This window comes from Martes martes, assembly GCF_963455335.1.
Source record: "Martes martes genome assembly, chromosome: 16".
In the NCBI taxonomy this organism is placed as follows: Eukaryota; Metazoa; Chordata; class Mammalia; order Carnivora; family Mustelidae; genus Martes; species Martes martes.
Genome location: NC_137904.1, coordinates 48,155,109 through 48,178,908, shown reverse-complemented (window position 1 = coordinate 48,178,908; position 23,800 = coordinate 48,155,109). Strand labels below are relative to the sequence as shown.

Genomic DNA, 23,800 nt, shown 5'->3' with positions numbered 1-23,800 from the left:
AGGATGTTTAGCGGCATCTCTGGCCTCTGCCTACTAGATGCCAGTGGCTCTCTCCCCACCCCTAGTGGTGAGAATCACAGATATCTCCAAAGACTGCCAACATGGCCCTTGGGGTGCAAAATCGCTCTTGGTGATCTAGTGTAAGCCCCTGGCTTCCCTTTACAGATGCAGAAACTATGGCCCAAGGTCACTAGGCAAGTCACAGGCAGAACTAGGACTAGAACTTGGTTCTCTTGATTCAGAATCCCTTGAAGGAGGAGAAGGAAGTGACTTACTAAGTTTGTCCATCAAGTAAGTGGCTGAGCTGGGGTTGGAAGTAGGACGTCTGGTTCCAAATTCTGGTTTCTCAGCTGTCTTTCCAGGTACTGGAAAGATGGAAAGAATCAAGGACTCAAGGAAGCCCTGAAGTTTAGGTCAAAGAATATTTTATAATGAATAAATAAGTGCCACTTTTGCCTTTCTCCCTTAATTAATTCTCAAAGAAATTTGCAAAGTTTTCCATATAGAAAGGTTCTGGGAACTTAGACATGACAGCCTAGGAGGGTGGGACAGAGGAGAGGAGTTAACTGAAACCCTATAGGTCTGTAGGTCTGGCCTCATCCCCCCACCATTGCCCACACACCAGTATAATTAAGCATCCAGAAAATACACTGCGGAAGTCAGACTTCTGCATTTAGGTATCAGATCAGACAACTTTCTAACTGTTTAAACTTTTCTAGCCTCTCTGTCTCTGCTAATGAATTAAACCACCTCCTTCTTCATCTTCCTCTTTGTCATCCTCTTCTTTCTCCCTGCTCCTCCTCCTTCTCTTCCATCTCCTCCCCACCCCCTTTCCTCTTCCCCTTGTTCTTTTTGAGATTAGTGGCCTTTTCCAAAATCTCAGATTTTGGAAATCTGAGAGTATTTCCAAATACGGCAGGAGAGTATTGACTAGAAATATAAAGATCTCTTCATCTGTTTGGGTTTTAAAATTTGAGCAGAGAAACTGTCCCAATTGAGATTTTTAAATTTTCTTATTTCTGGCAGATTTTCTGGGACTTAAATGTGACAAAAATCGGTGCACTTCTCTTGGCCTGGAGAAGAATTATAAGTGCTCAATGTACGAGAGTGAATGAAGTCTCTATAACACTAAGGTTTTATAAATAAACTATGTTTCTAGTAACCGGATCCGTTCAAATTGTCATGAGCTCAAAGACATGAAGCATTGGGCGCCTGGGTGGCTCAGTGGGTTGAAGCCTCTGCCTTCAGCTCGGGTCATGATCCCAGGGTCCTGGGATCGAGTCCCGTATGGGGCTCTCTGCTCAGCAGGGAGCCTGCTTCCTCCTCTCCCTCTGCCTGCCTCTCTGCCTACTTGTGATCTCTGTCTGTCAAATAAATAAATAAAATCTTAAAAAAAAAAAAGACATGAAGCATTGGTTGTAGGACTGTAATGTCTGTCTAACACTTACTAATAAGTCTAGTCCACTTTCTTCGTGTGTTTTTCGGTACCTATGGTATCATTAATACAGGAAGGAAGTGATTGCTATGGGTGTATCTGGAAGCTTTGTCTTAAGTGAACTGTCAACTTAGAGATGGAAAATTAATGCTAAAACTGAATAATCACTTAGAAGTTAAGCATCATAACCTAACAAGTGATATCAGAAGTCAGTATATGGTAAAGTGCCAAATGAGTGGTATAGATGAAAAGTCCTATAGCAATTTTAGGAGACAGAATCCCCGAAGACTTCATGGAGGATGTGGAGCTTGAGTGAGGCCCTGAATGCCGAATGAATTTGGATAGGAGGAAAAAAGGATGGTTGTCCATGCGCTGGGAAGAGTGACAGACTCAGCAAGGTATAGAATTTGCAGCTTAGATCAGTCTAGCAGAGCTGTTGTTGGAAGAAGCAGGAAATTAGATTTAGAAGTTAGATTGGGGTTGTATGTGGAAAGTGATGAATTGGGAGATGAGGACTTCTCTCTTCTTTTTTTTTTTTTTTTTTTTTGGTAAATACTAAACCTGTTTGACCTTCAGGACAGACTCAGGTGCTTCTTCTATGCTTCCTCTGTACCTTGTATATACTTAAAATGTAGCTCTCTTCTTAATATACTATAATTTTTCATTTGTATTACACTCATAAGGGGGAGTTTCTCAACCTCAGCATTTTTTTTTATTTTTATTTTTTTTATTTATTTTTTTTTAACCTCAGCATTTTTGACATTTTAAGGTGGATAATTCTTTGTTGGGAGAAAGACCTGGTCCTGTTTGTTGTAGGCTGTTTAGCACCATCTCTGGCCTCTATCCACTCAATGCCAGTAGTTCCCTGCCTCCTTCCCTCTGTGTAGTGATCGAAAGTATTTCGCCTGAATGTCAGAATTGCCCTGCATTGAGAACTGCTGTTCTAAGACCTTTGAAGGCACAGTCGTAGCGTCTTTTTAGCAACGTGTTATAAACATCAGGGCTGTTTGGAATGTGGTCTACAGACCATTGCTGGACCATGAACCATTGTTACCAGTCCAAGATGAGATAAATATTGAAACTAAGAATAAGACTTTAGAAACTTTTTTTTAAACAATTTTACATTAGCACAATGTTTTTTATTGTATTTTGCAAAAATATTGATTAGAAACTTTGAAGGAAAAAAACTGGGCCTTAGCATAGATAGTTTGAGAAGTATTGCCCTATGTAAATATTTGCTAAATGAATGAAACTTTTTTTTTTAAGATTTTATTTATTTATTTGACAGACAGAGATCACAAGTAGGCAGAGAGGCAGGCAGAGAGACAGGAGGGGAAGCAGGCTCCCTGCTGAGCAGTGAGCCTGATGTGGGGCTTGATCTCAGGACCCTGTGATCATGACCTGAGCCGAAAACAGAGGCTTTAACCCACTGAGCCACCCAGGCGCCCCATGAATGAAACTTTTTAAAAAAGATTTTATTTTTAAGTAACCTCTACATGCAATGTGGGACTCGAACTCACAACCCCAACATCAAGAGTTGCATGGTCTATCAACTGAGCCAGCCAGGCGCCCCTAAATGAATGAAATTTCTGAACAAATGATTATAATGAGGAGTCGTTGGAGAATTTTTAGCAGTGGAATAAGACGAAGTGAATGTTTTAGAATAGTTAATTGGTTATTCTGTGTGAATGGATTACTCTAGAGACGAGGTGGAAGACTGCGTAGCTTGGGAGACCAGTAGATTCTCCATTTGTGTGGACCTTAGAACCTGGATTGGGGTGGTGGCAGTGAAGATAGAACAGGAAGAAAAGACACAAAAAATGTTACAGAGATGAAATTGGCAGAATTTGGTGATTACTGATTGTGGGTGACAGAGTTGGAGGGGAGGAGTTGGGTCTCACTGAGAAAATGTTAGAAATGAGAAAACCAGGAGGACCTAGTTTGGGGGGATTGGAGAATATCATTGCATATCTTTTCATTACCATGAGGAGAAACTAGAACCTGAATTGAAGATAGGAAGAATTACTGATACTTGTATTTAGGAAGGCTAGTTCAATCTCTGTTGACCACTCTTTCTTTCTTTCTTTTTTTTTTTTTTAAAGATTTTATTTATTTATTTGACAGAGAGAGATCACAAGTAGGCAGAGAGGCAGGCAGAGAGAGAGAGAGAGGAAGAAGCAGGCTCCCGGCCAAGCAGAGAGCCCGATGGGGACTCGATCCCAGGACCCTGAGATCATGACCTGAGTCGAAGGCAGAGGCTTAACCCACTGAGCCACCTAGGTGCCGCTTTTTTTTTTTTTTTTTAAGATTTTATTTATTTAGACCACTCTTTCTTGAAATATCCTTTTTACTTGGTTTCTCTCACCCCAAGGGTTTCTGATTTTCCTTCTACCTCTGGCTGTCTGTCTGTATTGGGGGGTTGTGTCTGTGTCCTTTAAAAATGCTGGCGTTCTTCAGGAGTCTGTCTTAGATCTCTTTTCCTCACTCTGAGATTGTTCTATGTAGAATTTATCACATCCATTTCCATAGCTGCAATTAGTATCTTTATGCCATCAACTCTCAAATATGCATATTTTATCTCTGTCTCGGTTTAAAGCTCCGGATTTTTATCAGTATAACGTGTTGTCTATCTCATGATCACACAGATAAGTTCAAAATTGAATTTATTCAGCTGCCCGCTCCATCCTCCCTAAACATGCTCCTGCTCCTGTTTTCTGTCTCAGGCAGTGCTCTAGCCAAAAAAGTGGGCACCTTCTTTAACTCTCCTCTCTTCCAACCTTCCACTTCCCAGTCAGTGCTACAGTTTCTCACTATCTCGGACCTGTCCAGTCTGTCCGTCTCCCCACCGCCCTGCCGTTCCCTTCATTAGGACCCCTTGCCTGCATGGCTCCCCAGGCCTTCAGCCTTGCTATTCTCCAGTCCATTCTTCACAGTGGAGCTAGAGCAATTTCTATGAAAAGGCAAGTCTGATCCTGTCACTCCACTGGTTAAAACTCTCTAGTAGCTCTCCTTAACTCCCTGCTTGGTTTATAAGCCCTATGTGTTCCGGCCCCTGCCAAACTTCCCCTCTTCCTGCAGCCTTTGTCCCTCCCCCATGCTCTGGGTTCCAGCCAACCTGTCCTATTCCAGTTCCTCTGATGGGTCACGCTACTGTCCCTTTCCTCTGTCCCCCCGGGTGCCTCTCACCATCTTTTTATCCCGCTCCTGTTCATCCTCACTATCAAACACTCCATAGAGGTGGCTGGTTGGTGTGATGACTCTGTTGCCTAAGGTACTCTTACAGCTCTGTAAGAGGCAAAAATCTTTAATCCATCGCCTTTAGTCAAATGTTTATAGATCTGTTTCCTTATCTTAAACTTTTTTTGCTGTTGAAGGTAGTTAACGCCTTAGATTATCCTCTTACAATGTTTGGTAATTGCCCATTTTGAACAGTGTTTGTTGATAAGGTAGTCAAGGGGACACTTAGAAATATTTTTTCTTTATTTGTGAACTCATACTTTGGCTGATTTATATTTACTTTTTATCACATTCCATCAGAGAGGAGTTGATAAATGCTCTACGACTTGTATAAATCTTGACAGTTTTTTATATGTGAATACTGACTTAGAAAAAAGACTATCTTGATAGGGTACTGGAGGAAGGGAGGTTGAAGAAAGAATTAGCGATAATGTTAGCAAAAAGCTACCCAGAACTTAATACAGAATTATTTCTGAGAGTACTTCTACCGTGAGAGTACTTCTACCGTGATTCTAAAGAGACTTTTCTTAGAGTTCCATATGACTTGTTACTTGGAGCAATATACCTTTGATTATATATTTATAATTTTTTTTTAAAACCTGCAAGAAATGTGCGTTTTGCTTTTTGTTTTTTAAATAACATAATGTTCTGGGGCACCTGGGTGGCTCAGTGGGTTAAGGCCTCTGCCTTCGGCTCAGGTCATGATCCCAGGGTCCTGGGATCGAGCCCCCGCATCAGGCTCTCTGTTCATCGGAGAGCCTGCTTCCTCCCTCTCTCTCTCTCTGCCTGCCTCTCTGCCTACTTGTGATCTCTGTCTGTCAAAAAAATAAAAATAAAATCTTTAAATAACACGTTCTTTCAGGTTTTTCAAAGAAGTTAGACAGCAGTAAATCCCTGCCATATACCATTTTCTTAATCGTGTAAAATTTGACATTGAAAGTTACTGTAGGTAATGTATTCAGCACTCAAAGATTTCCCGTACATGTGGCTTTGAGTTCTTCATTAACACCTCAGGCTCTCACATGGTATCTCTTCTCTGGGCAAGTGATAGTTTGAGTTCTGTTCCTATTCCAGAGTGACTGAAAATTGATATATAAAGATACGTACATCTGTAGCTTGAACTTCTCTACTGTTTATACATGTATTTACTCGAACTTATCCACAATGACATAATTTTTTTTGGAAGTGCTTTGATTTTTAAAAAATCGACCTAGACTCCTGTCATGAGGGAGAAAACTTAGCAAGACTTAAGAGCCTTTTGATAATGAATGGTTACTACAGGATAAACCTATAATTAGAATGCTGGCAAGCCACACAGATACATTCAGTCAAATCTCAGATACACGTAGGAGAATTATCCAGACTGCTGCCTATTAGTGCATTCCAGGGACATCTCTATGCGGATCCACAGCTACTTTTTTGCCTGACGCTTTTCCTGTGTTACTGAACTTTTTCTACAAAACTTTTCTTGATTGATTCTTTTTTGCTTTTCTGTCAGCCACCTGATTACTTGGCTTCTTCTGTAACTCCTTATTTAGGCAACCAGTTGTGGCTGGGATGAGCTTAGACCAAGGGAGACAGAGAAGATGCCCTTTGCTTGAGTTACAGATTCTCTGTAATCTCTTCTGTCTCTGGGTGGAAAAGGTTGCCAAGATGTGCTAATAAATGACAGAACTCAGCTGTCCAAAATTCAGATTTGTCTTATAAGTGGCAATGGTTCCAGGTGGGATACTGTGTCCCCACGAGGAGAGAAGGATGATAGTTTTTTACTGTAGACAAAAGAGTAAATCCTTTTCTTCATTTTATCTAAAAGTGAATTTGTAAAAAGTTGAATGGGTTGGACTTGTAAGTTGAAGAATTCTGGTTTTGACAACTCATATAAGAATTTGAAGGAAAAGATCATTTAGAGGGATAGCTAGAAACAGAATAAAAGACCTTATTTACATTTATTACCTTAATTATCCAGTCCATTGTCAGACAGTATTTTGCCCCCTTTTGCTTGTAGCCTCTTTGCTTTCTGTTCTCAATTGCTGCTGTCAAGGTATGACATTTGCGCAAAAGGATTGTCACCTGCTTTGGATTATCTAATACTCCTCTCTATGAGATAACCACAAGTAGACAGTATATCTGTAAATATAGTAGATTTAAGTACATTAAGATAGCTTTGTATCTAAATCAGAATTAGACCAGGTTAGAGTAGGAGACCTTAGAAATTATCTAGTCCAAAATTTTCCAAATTTATTTAAACTTATTTAGGCATACATGAAGATAGTGTTGCAAGGAAACACCAGTTTTGAGAAACACTGATTTTTGTTCATGTCATTCTTGTCTTGTAGATTTGTAGAGGACATTGGGGCCCCAGAAGAGTAAGCAGCTTATTTAAGCTAAAGTCACAGGAAGCAGGGGCTAGAATCCAATTTGCCTTGCTCCCAGCCTGGTACCCTTTCGGCTTCTTGATTCAGCCACTGAAAATGATTTGATTTATTACTGAGTTTTTTAATTCCAGATTTCACAACTTGGATGTGAAGCTATACTTCCTATTCTCTAGAATAAGCTTCATTATTTTTTGGAGTCTGAATTTGATTCAGAAAACTCCACCCTGCCTTTAGATCACTTCAGGTTTTCTGGTGGGCCTGGAGATTCCAGAGATAGTACTTTTATTTATTTATTTTTTAAAATCTCATCATCTTCCCAGCTTTGATAGGGTCTTTTAGATCTCTCAGATCTAAGATTTCTGTTTATAAAAATACTTTTATTAGTTCTTTTAATTATAGAAATACGTGTTTATTATTTCAAAAATACACGTAATAAAAGATAATTACTCAGTGTAAAAGAAAAAAAAAACCTGAAAACTGTTACTAATATCCGGAGTATATTGTTAGTTTTTGCTTTGGATATGTATATACACATATGTATATATGTATGCATGGAGGGGGACAAAAATGTATTTTACTGTTTCGTAACCTCTTTTCCTCCACTCAGTAAAGTTTTTCCTAAATATTCTATACTTTTTTTATTTTACAGAATGAAAATGTCATAGCTAATTTAATCAGCCCACTACAGTTAGACGTATCAATTATATTTACTTTTTCACTATTATATACTATGTTGTGATAATGAACCTGAAGCTAAACGTTTTTTTGCATGTCTGTATTTATTTGGGATAAATTCCTGGAAGTGGAATTGCTGAATCAAAGAGCATTCCCAAATGTAAACCCTTTTCTCATGCACTGCTAAATTTAGAGTTCCTTCTGGAAAAGTCAAAATGTTATAGATGAAATCAATCACTAAATAGGTTCTCTGGAAGAGAGAGAGAAATGTCAGAACTCTAATGGTTTACTGGGAAACTAATGGACAAGGTGTCAAGAGTTTTGGAGCCTGGTCTTAGATTTGTCATTCACTGACTGTGTGACTCGTTAGTGTAGTTTCCTCATTAGTAAAAAGGGGGCAAATCGACTAGATACAGAAATGTTTTTGGAACATTTGCTTCCAAGTTTGGGTATTTATTAATAATTATGAATAAAGCTCCTTTTTGAGGTTTTGGTGTGGACAATAAGTTTTCAACCATTTGGCTGAGGACCAAGGAGTGTAATTGCTGGATCATATAGGAGTAGGTTTAGTATTGTAAGAAGCTGTCTTCCAGAATGGCTGTGCCATGTTGTATCTCCACTAGCAACAAATGAGAATTCCTGTGTTCCATATCCTCATCAGCATTTGGTGTTGTCAATCTTATGGATTTGGGCCATTTTAATAGAGGTGTGTAGTGGTATTTTGTTGCTTTAATTTGCATTTCCCTGATTACATATGATATAGGGCATCTTTTCATATGCTTATTTGCCATCTGTATATCCTGTTTGGTGAAGTGTCTATTAACATCTTTGGCCCATTTTTAATTTGGGTTGTTTTCTTATTTTTGAATTTTAAGAGTTCTTGATATATTTCAGTGCTTCATCACGTGTGTCTCTTGTAAATATTTTCTCCCAGTCCAGGGCTTGTCTTCCCATTCTCCTGACGTAGTCTTTCACAGAGCAGTTTTTAATTTTAACAAATTCCAGCTTATCAGGTATTTCTCCCACGGATCATGCCTTTGGTGTTGTATCTAAAAAATCAGTGCCATACCCAGTGTCATCTAGGTTTTTTCCCTATGTTGTCTTTTAGGAGTTGTACAGTTATGGCGTTTTACATGTAACTCTGGGATCTATTTTGCATTAGTTTTTTTTTTTTTTAAGATTTTATTTATTTGACGGAGATCACAAGTAGGCAGAGAGGCAGGTAGAAGGGGGTGGGGGAGCAAGCTTCCTGCTGAGCAGAGAGCTGGATGTGGGGCTCCGTCCCAGGACCCTGAGATTATGACCTAAGCCGAAGGCAGAGGCTTAACCCACTGAGCCACCCAGGCACCCCTGCATTAGTTTTTTGTACTGGGTGTGAGGTCTGTGTCTGGATTCCTTTTTTTTTTTTGCATTTGGATGTCTAGTTGTTCCAGCACCATTTGTTGAAAAGACAATCTTTGCTTCACTGTATCGCCTTTGCTCTTTTGTCAAAAATCAGTTGGCTGTATGTGTGTGCATGCATTTTTCAAATCCATTATTGAATACTCCTAATTTTTTTCAGCTTCATTTTTTGGATCATTCCTTTTTTATTTTATTTTATTTTTTTATAGCTTCAGTAAATTATACGTGAACATAAGCAGTAGCCTCCTTATTATCTTCCCAGCCTTTAGTATCTTTTTTCCTTCCTGGATATTTATTTCAAAGCTCATTGTCTTTGCAAAACTAGCTGGTTCTGTCAGAGAATATCACGGGAATTATAGGATCTCAGCATTGCAGGGGATCTTAAATGTCATTTAGTTTGTACACTTTCGTTTGAATTTTTCTCTCCTATTTTTGCTAAATGTCTTCTGTCGAGTTCTTTAGTCTAAGCTTAGATTCCTGCAGTGACAGGGGAATCGTTCTCTTTGAATGTTGCCTGCCAGTTTTTGGACACCCATACATGTTAGTCTTTCTTATGTTAAGGTGAGATGTATATCCTTGTCGCTCCTACAAGCTCTAGTTCTCCCTACTAAGACCATATAGAACAAGGATGCTTCTCCTTCATTGTGCAAGCTCTTAAGGCATATGAAGAGAGCTGTTCTATCCAGACCTAAAGTCCTGCAGGATTCATCTTTTTCCTAAGTTAAATCCCCCAGTTTGGTGGGTTCCTCCAGCCAATATTTTTATAATTTATTTTCAGCCCGTTACCCTCCTATTCACTGTTCTCTCAACTTTAACATTTGTTTATATTCTCCCCAAGTTGTGAAACCCAGAAATCAGTGATGTCCTCAAGTGTCTCCCCTGTTCTAAAATAGACCAGAACTCTCCATCCTTTGTTCAAAATCTCAGTCTTCTTTTAATGCATGCTGGAATTGCATTAACATTTTTGACATCCACATTCTATCTTGGATTCTATATCACGTTGAATTACTATTGGGTAAAACCCCAAAATCATCTCTCACAAAACCATACCTCCCCCAGCTGTACTTAACTACAGAAATCTTACATTTATTCTTGATAACTTATCTTCTTAGAATAGTTCTTTGCTATTCTACAGCTACAGCTTGTCAAGGAATAAAAAAATGTGTCCTTCTCAGCTTACGATTTAATTAAAGCCATAGAACATATACACTAAATAAAATAAAAACCTCAGAACTCTTAGAAAACGACTTAACATAGTGTCAGTTTTAAGTGTGAATGGTTCTGTGTCCTGTGGTCTGCATTACCCTCATCTGGGCCAGGGCGGGGGTTGGGCAGGGAGCTTAGTAACTGGTCACCTTCCTCAGCTCTGCTCCCAACTTAATGAGTTCAGATTTCTAGGAGTGATGCCTGAAAATCTGCATTTTAACAGGCTCCAGTGAACATCAGTGCACGTTGAAGTTTGACTACTGCTACTGTACGTGAGAATAGAGGCAAAGATGTGATGCGAGAGAGGAGGCATTGACACAGTCAGATGTGACAGGGTTAGGTGACATTACTTAAGGAGGTGATTTCCGAGGAGCAGAAGAACACGACCTTGACAGAGTGAGTAGAAGTTCCAGGTGTAGGAAAAGAAAGAATACGTTATCTGCCAGGGAAGATAAGATATTTGCTACTCTGCAGCAGACGCCTATAGAGCAGCAAATAAAATAAGTAGAAAGCTAAGGGACGGGGGAGAAAAGAAGAAAGGAAAGGCTGTAAAATTCTGAAACCAGTAAGAACGCACGCTGCCAGATGGCAGCAAGGCAGGACCTGCCATAGTAGATGCATGATCTTTGTCATCAAGAATTCATGAAATACCGGCCACGCCCTAGGAGGGAGTGTAAAAGGGTGGGGGTGTCAGCAGAGATTAGTTCGGAGAGTTGCTACACATACCCCATCTTTAGTTCTAGGCTATCTAATGAGAAGATCTATATGAAATCTCAGTTGACTAATTTGGATATAGACCAGTCAGGTGGCAGACATCACACAGCTGCTTGGTGCTCAGGGCGGAGGCCTTTTTCACTTTATCGTAACGGAACTCACTCAGAGTGTTCTTGAGAATATCTGAAAGTTGGCGGGGCACAGCAAGTCTGTGCTAGACAGAGTGACACCTGTGGATGATCAGAGACCTGACTGCCCAGATGGGGTCAGGAGTGAATTTGTAGCCTTGAATGTGTCCTTTCCTTAAATATTTGATAGGTGCCCAGGTCAGCAAATGCAGATGATAGTCCGTGCTAGATGCTGATTGGCAGTCTTTGAAATTAACAAACAAACAAAAGGGCCCCCTGTATTAACGACGTTGATGGAACTGATGCTCCAGATCCTCACTGCGTGGCTGGAAAATTCAAAACTATTTCTTAAAGTAAGTTAATCATATCATACTGCTGAAAAGATGAGTTGGGTGGCAGTAAGAACATACAGTTCTAGGAGAAGTTGGAAGTATGCAGACTTTAAAACAAAAGATCATATATTCATATCAGCTTATGATTGTGTTTCTGCAAGTGCATGCACTGTTTAAAAATAAGCATTCAGATCTGGTTTGCACAACTGCAGAGAGAAGCTTGCAAGACTTGGGAATTTGTCCTGACTTGCCACTAGTCTGTTGATAGTCTCCCTCTTAGGCAAACATGGCAAATCTGTCTGCATTTGCACTGGAAGCTACTTGGACTTCCCCTTTAAACATCAGCTGTCGTTCAAAACCCACTCCACACTTTCTGTCTTTACAGATCACGTTGCCCACGAAATGAATGAAACACTCCATACCCTGACGCTAATTTGACAGAGATCACTTCTAATATATTATCATTCTCTTCACTCTTGTGTAAAATCAATGGGTTGTTGTTGTTGTATTTAATATATATAATTTTTCCTCTTTCGGATACCTAAAAGTTGACTGACAGTTTCTTCTCAGCGCAGCTTGCCTCTGTATCATCTTAGGAAAACAATGAAAATTCACTGCTTTTTAAAATCAAAGAGCCTAGCAAACATACTTGTCACTGTTTGGGGATAATGTTTTGTAGGATTAGAAACAGCAAACATTACTCTTTATTCATTTAGGTGCAGTGATAAGGCTGTATATTTTTCATTGAGCTATTTTAAGAAGAGAGATCATAATTAGCATAGTAGATATCTTATATTTTCATGTATCATTTTCATCAGAGGGCTGGATTAGCCTTATTATAGTGGATAATGTCTTCTTCGGTTTAGACTTTCAGATCAGAAATCATTTCAGGTTATTCGTAGGGCACACCTTAAAGCCTCTTCAAGTTGTCCCCACCAGAATTTGTATGATTGTAATCACTGGGTGTCGGTACCTGGGGCTCAAACAATATTCCAAGTTTTATACATGGCTGGAGAATTAATTGCTAATTCAATGGAGAGAGGAAGAAGTGAGGTGGGAAGGCCTATCATAGTCATTGCCTCAAATGAAGAGGCAAAGGGTAGGCCGTGGTCGTCTAGCCTGGCGGGTGCGCGTGTGGATGAAGTCCCCAGGAACAGCCTCAGTCCTCCCGGCAGCAGCAGGTCATTCCAGGGGAGTGCCAGCAGAGCTGGGTGTGTGCTCCCTGCGAGGGAAGTGACAGCTAGGGGCTATGATGGTGGTTGCACTGGGGAGACACAGGGGACTTCCGAGAGGAAACATACAGTAGAACCAGGGGTGGCGGAGACAGCAGGACGTGTGCACATGGAACTGATAATCAGAGTAGCGGGGGAGGGGGGGGTGGGGGTGGTTTACGGCAATGAGCTATGTGTTGACCCTAAATGAGCTTGGAAAACTTGAGGCATAGGGATGAACGGCCTCTGCCTGAGGCATAAGAGAAGCAGATGGGATTGACTCCGATAATAATCTGGCCTACCTGGAAGATGGAGGCTGCAGCCAGGGAGAATCCTGACTTACTGAAACTCCCGTGAAATCTTTGCGGAACTGCTGTGGTCCACCTCATTTACTACTGTGCTCATTTGTAGCTTGAGGTCCATCCGCAGAATGCACTTGCAACCTTCAAGTGACAGTAGTGTCTGATAAGTGAAGGGACCACAGTTGTTAGTCTCAGAAGGAATTTCGTAAGCAAAATAGTCACTTATTTTCAAGCTTTACTGTCACCTAGCAGTGATGTAATTCTCACAGAACATTTAGGAGTCTGGTTGCATTTCATTGGTCTTCTCCAACAAGATGGTAAAGTATAAGCTAATATTAATTAATAGCCAATATTTATGAGCTCTTACCATATGCCGACAAGTATGCTAAGTGCTTTGGATGCCTTGTATTGAATCCTCATACTGACCTTCTAAGGTAGCTGCTATTATTATCTCTGGCTAGGAAACTGAAGAACCAGGATTGAAACCAGGCGAGCTGAGTCCAGAGCTCACACTTTTTTTTTTTTTTAAACATAGAATGTATTACTTGTTTCAGGGGTACAGATCTGTGAAGCATCAGTCTTACACAATTCATAGCACTCACCATAGCACATACCCTCCCCAAAGTCCATCATCCAGCAGAGCTCACACTTATGACAGTGTATATAATATGGAATCCATGGGGCACTGGGGTGGCTTGGTTGTTAAGCCTCTGCCTTTGGCTCAGGTCCTGATCCCAGGGTCCTGGCTGCCTAGTGCTCCCCCTGCTTGTGTTCCCTCTCTCTGTTTCTCAACAAATAAATAAATAAATAAAATCTTTAAAAAAATAAAATGGAGTTCGTTTAACATGAAAACTGTCTTTTATTCTGAGATTACATTCATCCTACCTTTTGATATGAAAATATATCTCTTTTTATGAAATGTGCTGTTAGGAGATGTCAGGTTTGATTTTTTTTTGTTATTGTTTAAGAAATCTTTACGCTGAAAAATAAAAACTAAGCAACCCTATGACAGCACTTCTCCCCTGTTTAAAAAAAAAAGCTTTTTTTCCTAGTTTGTGAAATCAAAGTCTGAAAACCACTGCTCAAAAAGGTGAGACTGTTAGTAATTTCTAATGTTCTCCTGAGATTTTTCACTCACATTATTTCCTAATGCATTTAATCTGATAAATCCTCATCCAATCCATCTGGCATCTGACCACAAATCATATGTTTGTCTGGTGGACAGATACCTATTGTGAGACATAATTAAAATGCAGTTTGTGGTTCATATTCGAGGGAATCATTAAAAACGCATTATGACAGGGGCACCTGGGTGGCTCAGTTGGTTAAGCGGCTGCCTTTGGCTCAGGTCACGATTCCAGGGTCCTGGGATCGAGCCCCACATCGGGCTCCCTGCTCAGCAGAGAGCCTGCTTCTCTCTCTCCCTCTGCCTGCCACTCAGCTTACTTGTGCTCTCCATCTCTCCGTCAAATAAATAAATAAAATCTTTAAAAAAAAAACAACTCTTTATGACAGGTGATCTAGAATGAGGTACCAGCAAGCCTTATACTAAATACTTTACTGAATGTAGTCTTACCTGAGGTTCCAGTGTCGCATTAACTTAAATCCTTAGTAAACAGCGGCATTATCATTGGCTATGTTTATTTCTTGGGTATTTTGTATTGTTCCTGCCTTCAGTAGTCGCTATTGCGTAATAATAATAGGGCTAATACACAGGAACGCTTTTCCGCGTCAGTAACATTTGGAGAACAAAATGAGAGAGCAGGAGTAGCCAGCTCGGGAAGTGCTCTGTCTCTCTCAAACAAATAAATTAAATATTTTTTTAAAATACAGGTTGAAAGCTCAGAACTACTGGTTCCATGTTTTTGAATGCTTGCTCTGGGCACATGAAAACCAGGGGAGCCGGGTAAGACGCTGCCTGACTTACTTACTTGGTCCTCCTGAGTGTAATCTTCGCTGTGTTTTCTTTCTCTCTCTGTTATTCTGGACTTCGGTGTCCTTGCTGGTGATTTGTTCAACAACTTTTCTTCACAGTTCTTTGGCTTCCTCATTTCTGGTAAACTTTCCTTCATTCCATCGGAGGCCCCCCCCGCCTTTGCTCATACCCCAGACTTCACTGTTAGCAGTAATGACTGCTTCAGGGATCCCCATGTTAAGCATCCTGCTCTGCAGCTGCCTCACGTTTGTCCCATGCTAGCATAGCCCTCACCCCAGCTCCAGCAGCTTGGGCCCCGCAGGACCCCCCAGTTAATTTATTCTCTCACTTCGCAACCTTTTTATTCTCTCTTCCCTCTTTACCCAGCTTCGATTCTGTGGTCTACCATGTTTATCCTCCTCCCGTACAACCTTAATGGCCTTGTTCCTTATCTTCTGTGTGTCAAAGCCCTGGATATGTCTCAGCTGCCTGCCGGCTCTGGATCAGGACCCAGACTACTGACTGTGGCTTTAGAAGAGCCCAAGGCAGGATGTCTGATTTCAATTTAAATTTAAGAAGCACATCTCAAGTGGGCCCCTCAGTATTTCTTGGCATCGGTATTTCCTGCTGTTCCTTCTGTATTTCCCTACTCTAGCCACTTTACTCTCCTTCTCTCAAAGAGGACCAGTTCTCTTTTCCGTTCTCCTCAGACCTCCAGCCCCCCACCAGCCGCTGGTGCCCTGGAATCATGATTTCATTGAGAAAATAGAAGTAGTCAGAAGAGATCGGTCTCCTCTTCCCCACCACCAAAAGTAGCATTTGTTGAATGAGTGAAAGAATATGCTATCCCAGAACTTTACTTATTCCTATATTCAAATGTAATTAGCAACTTACATTCCAAAACCATATATAAATCTGGTTTTGCCATTTTAGATTGTGCTTTTCACAACCACCATCCTTTATGCTACTGTAACCAAGAGTTATTAATATGTTTGTGCCTTAACCAAGTAAAAACTAGGTATTTTTAAAAAGTTGATTATTAACAGGAGCAATTAGTAAAATAAGCACTTAAGTAATTGAATACGGGAAATTAAAGATTTTTTATTTATTTATTTGACAGACAGAGATCACAAGTAGGCAAAGAGACAGGCAGAGAGAGAGGAAGAAGCAGGCTCCCCACTGAGCAGAGAGCCTGATGTGGGGCTTGATCCCAGGACTCTGGGATCATGACCTGAGCCAAAGACAGAGGCCTTAACCCACTGAGCCACCCAGCTGCCCCTGAATACGGGAAATTAAGAGAAAAAATCCTTTGGAGCTGTGTCTGATTATGCTATTAGCCCATGATAGCTCTAACTTGTATAAGTGATAGAAGGAGGAGAAAAGATGCGAATGACATAGAAAAGAAGATAAAGCCTCAAACTTTGTGGATGAGAACAAGTTGTGTGAGAGTTTCACCCTCCCACGTTAGGAAAATTAGATAATAGAATTTACTTAGTTACAAATATGTTGGCTTTAAATTTGTGCTGCTATTTACCTCATGTTGCTCAACTTAAAGATTTAGTTTAAAAAAAAAAGGGTTAAAACAAACAAAAAAAATCAAGATCCTTATGCCAGCTTTAATGAAATTTCTATTTATGGAGTTGAGTAAGAGTCTGCACCTTACGGGGGCACCTGGGTGGCTCAGTTGGTTAAACATCTGTCTTTGGCTTGGGTCATGATTTCGGGGTCCTGGGATTGAGCCCCACATTGGGCTCTCTGCTCACTGAGGAGTCTTCTTGTCCCTCTCCTCTCCCTCTGCCCCTGCCCCTACTTGTTCTCTCTCTCCCTCTCAAATATATAAATAAAGTCCTTAAAAAAAAAGTCTACACCTCACCAAACACCTTAAGTAGCTTAGATAATCACAGCAAAGAGGAGAGTCCCTCAGTGACCTGAGTTCCATATTCTGAGTTCACTTCATGGCACCTGTGTGCTCAGGCATGAGTTCCCACACATTTTCCCAGCTTTCCATGTTCTTTCCAAACCTTTACCGTGTTTCCCAGGATCATCTCCTCATCCCTCATTTTGTAGATGACCCGGCTTCTGCTTCACATAGTAAATAGAGCCCAATAGGCATAACCTCTGCTCGCTTCCTCATCCTCCTTTACTTAACTAATCTCTAATCCTGGAAGAAGAGGTTTCCTTGCAAGGTATCTCTCAAAATCCCTCCTTTGTGTCGCCAGAGTTCCCCAAATTGTGATCTCTGTTTGTTCCTGCTTATATTACTTAGTTTCCTTCTCCCACCTCAACCCGAAATGATCTGACCCTGACCCAAGACCCGTATGGCCCAGATCAGCATGAATTTCCTGGTTTTACATCTACTGTTCTCTTTTCAAGCCCCAGCCTCTATCTCTGCACCATTTATTCCCATTGTCACACTCCTCTGCTTAAAACTTCTTGTGGCTTTTCATGTGCTCAGAGTAGGCATTCAAAAACATGGAACCAGTAGTTCTGATATCTTTTTTGAGCTTTCAATCTGTATTTTTTTTAAATATTTAATTTATTTGTTTGAGAGAGACAGAGCACAAGCTGGGGAAGGGAGAAGCAGACTCCCCACTGCACAAGGAGCCTGACTCGGGACTCCATCCCAGGACCTTAGATCATGACCTGAGTTAAAGATAGATGCTTAACTGACTGAGCCACCCAGAGGCCTCTCAACCTGTATTTTTTAAGGGATGTTACTACCTAAATCTTAAATGCCTTTAGCTAAAAACAAAGTTATGATTTCCTCTGATCTCCTCTTGCTAACTTCTTAGTTATGTTCTAGGGTTTCATCATCTTACCATGTGCGCAGGCTACATACCCTTGGGTCAACCTTGACTACTCCTCTTTCTCTTATTTTCCTTTGGCTTCTGAGCTCTGATGAATATCTTCCAAATCTTCCTTTCCTTTCCTACTATAATTTCTTATGACTATTGCCTCTTTCCATTTCTGGTCTCTTGTCTGGATTATTTCAGTAGTACATTCAGGGGTTTTAAATTTGGATTTCATGAATAGACCTCAGAGGATCTAAGAATATCATCAAAATTGCTTGCACATTTTTTGTACATGTGCATTTTTCAGGACAGGTCCATTAGATTATTCCATGGGAAAGAAAGTAAGAGAATGAGAGACTAGGACAGTTTAAATGAGTCAGTTCCACCGATTTCTCTTCTTTCCATGCCTGCTCTTTGCTGTTTAGTTCACCAGCTCAGGGCGCTGATCTCTGAGTAGCGAGGCACGTTAAGACATCGAGAAAGAACAAGTGACAGCAGTCACTTCAGCTTGGCAGTCAGGACAGTCCAGCGGCCACAGGTCAGAGGCTTTCCAGCATCAGAGCCATGTCTTAATGTACTCCAGAAGTAGGAGAAAGCTGGGGCATCTGTAGGGAGCTGTCCTCCTAAGGCCTCTAGACCCATTTGTTCAAATGGTTCCAGAGGACTTGGAGGAAAATGAAAGTTTAATTGGCAAAAATCCAGAGCCGGCCAGTGAGGCAGTGTCCCCAGAAAAAGGTTAAAAATATTCTTCCAACTAGACTTTTACCCTCTCATCTTTGTTCTTCAGTCCTCCCTTCACTCTACCGGCAGAGTTAGTTTTTATTTTTTTATTTTTTAAGATTTTATTTATTTATTTGACAGACGGAGATCACAGTAGGCAGAGAGGCAGGCGGGGGGGGGCGGGGGGGGGGAAGCGGGCTCCCTGCTGAGCAGAGAGCCTGATGTGGGGCTCAATCCCAGGACCCTGGGATCATGACCTGAGCCGAAGGCAGAGGCTTTAACCCACTGAGCCACCCAGGCGCCCATAGTTTTTAAACATATATCTCATTGTGTACTCTCCCTGATTAAAAACCTCAGGGTTTTTACAAAACAAATTAAAAACTACTGGGCATGGTGTCAAGGCCTTCCATAGTTGGGAACCTGTCAGCCTTGTCTCCAGGCACTCCCCAGCCCCCTCCAAGGCTGTAGTCACAACAGGTTACTACTGGCTGTTTTGAAAGGACAGCTTCTATGTCCATACCTTTATGCCTTTGTTTGATCATGCTAGTTTACCTTGTTAGGAGCCATTTCCTCTCCCATGCTCAGTCATGAACCTCCTGCTGTCCTTCAAGGCCTGCACTAAATATTATTTCTTCCTGTGTCCATCCCTCATTTTCTGCCATCACCCTGGTGAAGTCAGTCTCTCTTGGCCAGGTTCCAAAAACATTTCATACATATCTCTGATAATGTCATATTATATTGTAGATAACCTATTTTTATTTCTATCTTTCCTACTAAACCAGAAATGCCCTGCAGGTAGGGACTGCCTTTTTCATGTTTGTATCCCTAACACCTAGTTTCATGCCTAGTCCAAACAGGAGCTTAATACACTTCTGTTGAATGGAATTACTTACGAAGAGTTTTTATGACTCATTTAAAATTAGAGACCAATGCTTATTTAATAAGTCAGAAGAGGCTATAATAATAGTAGTAATAACAAAGTCCCATTTCCACTGCTTATTCAAGTAACTGCTTCCTTTGTGGAAGTGGATTTTGAAAATCTTCACTTGTCAATGTATATTTTTTTAAAAGATTTTATTTATTATTTATTTGACAGAGATCACAAGTAGGCAGAGAGGCAGGCAGAGAGAGAGAGAGAGAGAGAGAGAGAGGAAGTAGGCTCCCTGCTGAGCAGAGAGCCTGATGTGGGACTCGATCCCAGAACCCTAGGATCATGACCTGAGCCGAAGGCAGAGGCTTTAACCCACTGAGCCACCTAGGCACCCCGTCAATGTATATTTTTGATGTGCTTGCGATCCGGAAAGAATTATAGTTCTAATGCAGACTAGAGCTTCTATTCCCTATTTTTGTCATATTGAGTAGATTTGGTCATTTCAGACATCTGTATGAGCTACAGTAAGTTCCATGGATATGCATTTTATCTCTTTCAGACTTCATGGTGATATTTTGTGAATCATTTATGAGTCCATTTAATTCAAACCACATTAAATTGAACATTTTCCACATATGAAAACAGAATTACGGAGTTAAGATTCTAGTACAGACAGTCCCCAACCTATGATGGTTTGATGTAATGATTTTTTGACTTTATGATGGTGTGAAAGCAATATGCATTCAGTAGAAACCATATTTCAAATTTTGAATTTTGGTCTTCCTGGGCTAGAGATAAGCAGCACAATATTCTCTCACGATTCTGGGCTTTGGCACCCACATCTCCCAGTTGCCTGTGCCAGCATCACAAGGGTTGTCTTCAACTAGCAGTGAGTTTATCAGGAGGTAGCCTCATTATAAGTTGTGGCCGATCTATGTTATATATTATATAGTCCTGCTAAATTTGCCAAGTCCCAGTCACTATAAATATGTTTTTTAGGCATTAGTTCATTTATGAAAGTAAACACTTCCATAAATGAAGAGCTTCAAATAATTTTTTTAATCTTATTTTTTTTAGGATTTTATTTATTTTCAGAGGGAGCACAAGCAGGGGGAGTGGCAGACAGAGGCAGAGGGAAAAGCAGGCTCCCCGCTGAGCAAGGAGCCCAATGTGGGCTAGATCCCAGGACCCTGGGATCATGACCTGAGCCAAAGGCAGATGCTTAACTGACCGAGCCACCCAGGCTTCCCTCAAATAATTTTTTTAAATCGTCATCTCTCCTTCATTTTCTTTGAGTTTTGTAGGAAAGGAGTCAGCAGCAATTTACTTATTCAGCCATTTACTGAGTACATATTGTATGTTAGACATTATGGTAGATGTTTGCAATTCCAGATTGACGAGCTAGCACCTGTCCTTGAATAGTTCATGGTCTAATGGAGAAGATATATAAACAAATAATTGCAACTTAAACCTTGGAGAAGAGGAAGGAAACTCCTTGGGAAGCCATGATGAGATTAAGACTGGATGTATCTGGGGTGCCTGGGTGGCTCAGTCAGTTGAGCCTCTGCCTTCAGCTCAGGTCATGATCCCGGCATCCTGGGATCGAGCCCCGCGTCAGGCTCTCTGCTCAGCGGGAAGCCTGCTTCCCTTCCTCTCTCTCTCTGCCTGCCTCTCTGCCTACTTGTGATCTCTCTCTCTGTCAAATAAATAAAATCTAAAAAAAAAAAAATTAAAAAAAAAAGCGGTTGAATACAGCTAAAGGAACTTAAAAAATTAAAAAAAAAAAAAGACTGGATGTATCTGCAGATGAATTTGTGGTTAGAGAAACAATGAGCTGAAGGGAGTTCATACCTGATAGTCTTTTTTTTTTTTAATATGAAGTTGGAATCTAGGTCTTTTCTATGAATTAAACACATAGGGTAGCACTTGAATAGAACGGTGAAGATCTAGATGATTAATGTAGAGAATGGGAGGTGGACTAACAGAAACCAGTAGAGGGTGGCGTGCAGTATCGAGAAGCAGTGTGCATGGACCCGAAAGTGGATAAAAGGAAATTGTGAGAGTATCAGTCAGGACAGTAGTGTAATTTTCTCTGGCTGTGCTCTGTGGCCAACATGTAGGTGCAGTAAAGTCATATTGTTTTCAGGCCTGTGGGATGAGGAGAACAGAAGTGTAAGAAGGCCAGGGAGTTGAAAGAAAGTATAGCTTAATGTGGAAGGACGTAGCATTATGAGGAAATGGATCAACTTGGAGAAAGTTAAGAAATTAGAGGAGGAGGATAAGGCCTGGTACTTTGTAGGTTCTCAGCCATTCTTCATTTTCTCCTTTCTGGCTCCCCTTTCCTGTGCCTTGTTTTACCAACACCATGACCACCTGCCTCTGCTGTGGTTGATGTGAACAGTTTCAAGTCATGATGGTAGCAATTGGCTCGGAGGGTAAGATTAGCAGCCAGGTTGCGAAGTCTTCATCAGAAGTGCCCCAGTGGTTTGGATGCTAGCAGTGTCTGATGAGGCTGGCCTTGGCCTCTAGGAGAAGCTCACACCTTAGCCCCTCATCCCACTACTTCTTGTGCTCCAAGAGTGGATCGAGGCCGAAGACATTTCATTGGCCATGGTTCTCAGACCAGGAATTTATTTGGTGATGAGAAAAGTTAAGACCCTAAGCCTTCAAGGGTTTCCACTAAGTTCCCCTTGTCTCTACAAATCTAACCATAAGTGCATATCTCATTACTTTCAAAGATTTAAAAAGGAGTCTTTTTTTGACATACAGAAGTAATGACCATACTGGCAACCCAAAGGGTATTCCTTTTTTTTTTTTTTTTTAAGATTTTATTTATTTATTTGACAGACAGAGATCACTAGTAGGCAGAGAGGCAGGCAGAGTGAGAGAGAGGGAAGCAGGCTCCCCGCTGAGCAGAGAGCCCAATGCGGGGCTCGATCCCAGGACCCTGAGATCACGACCTGAGCCGAAGGCAGAGGCTCAACCCACTGAGCCACCCAGGGGCCCTCCCAAAGGGTATTCCTACTCAGAATCTAAAATACCTAGTAGAGTTGGTTGTACCTTGTGATTTCTTTTATGTGAGTTATTAAATGTATTGTCATAATTTTTTTAAAGAAACAGTTTTTAAGGCTTTCATTCCAAATGAGGACAAACTATCATACATGGAAACACACTATATTTCATTCCCAGAAATTTTCTTTTTCACCTGTACTTTTGAGTGAAACACCGAAATCTAATAAATCATTATTTCACAGAATGCTTTTTTACTGTAGTATAAGGGGAAAAACTCATAAGAAAAGAATCCTGCATCCTAAGTGTGAAACTACAGGAAAGGTGAGAATTCCTAGAGTTAGTAAAGTGAAACCACAGGTCATCAGAATCTTAGAAATGGAGTAAATGCTCATGAAGAAATCCTGGGGAGTCTAAATCACCAGTCTTGCTCTTTCCCTATTGTTACGGATACCTTTTAAGGCGTTTAGCAATGCTTGCCTAGAAAAGAATTGAATACTGTTCTCTTGAAATTTCATCTTCATCTGGGTGGTGTTGAGAAAAGCGTGTGCCTCCCTTGGCATTAGTCACATGAAGTAGGACATTCAGCTTTATCCACTAAGTTGTAACATCCATCTGGATCCTATGGATTGCTCTATACCAGCCAACTCAAAACATGTTTGCCCATTCTTCAAGGGCTTGTGTTGACAGGTAGACCTGTAATTTCTATGACTAAGATATGGTTTCCATAGCCTACCATATCATAATAGATTTGTGTTGGGTTAAATTTGCCTAAAAGCAGATCTCTTATTCTTTGACTTTAAAGCAAAAGATAATGAAAAATAAGTAATACTTCCTAATTAGGTATTTAGGTCAAAGAGACATTTTCAGAGTTAAAAGTATTTGTTCTAAATGATAGTTCAAATATACTTTTCTAAAGACCTTTAATTGGCAACTTTCACACTCAAATACTGGTACTTGTATAAGAATTTTTTCTGGATTTTCTATTTTAAAAAAGAGTTTTAGGGACACCTGGCTGGCTCAGTCAGTAGAGCCTGCGACCCTTGATCTCCAGGTCATGTGTTCAAACCCCATGTTGGGTGTGGAGCCTACTTAAAAAAAAAAGAGCTTTAGTTGTTCATTCTTGTTCTGTTCAGGCACTTGGATATTATATGTTAATGACATGACTATAGTTTTCCTAACACGCATATGAAGAAGAAAGAAGATTTTGCTTTCAATGTCTTACTTGGATTTTAGTTAATTGATTTAAGTCTGTTTTCTTTTCCTCTTTAGGTTGCAAACATGTTAAAGGCATCCTGTTATATGGGCCCCCAGGTTGTGGTAAGACTCTCTTGGCTCGACAGATTGGCAAGATGTTGAATGCAAGGGAGCCCAAAGTGGTCAACGGGCCAGAAATCCTTAACAAGTACGTGGGAGAATCAGAGGCTAACATCCGTAAACTCTTTGCTGATGCTGAAGAGGAACAAAGGAGGGTAAT

At 40.7% G+C, this 23,800-nt stretch overlaps 1 protein-coding gene across 1 annotated transcript in view; it reads left to right on the top strand.

Moving 5' to 3' along the window:
- NSF (N-ethylmaleimide sensitive factor, vesicle fusing ATPase) overlaps positions 1-23,800 on the top strand; it is a gene marked incomplete at its 5' end in the record, with an annotated part of 149,338 nt that overhangs the window by 53,247 nt on the left and 72,291 nt on the right. The window contains 1 exon segment of the mRNA XM_080826861.1: positions 23,596-23,795. Within this exon segment, the coding sequence (XP_080682987.1) occupies positions 23,596-23,795 (200 nt within the window).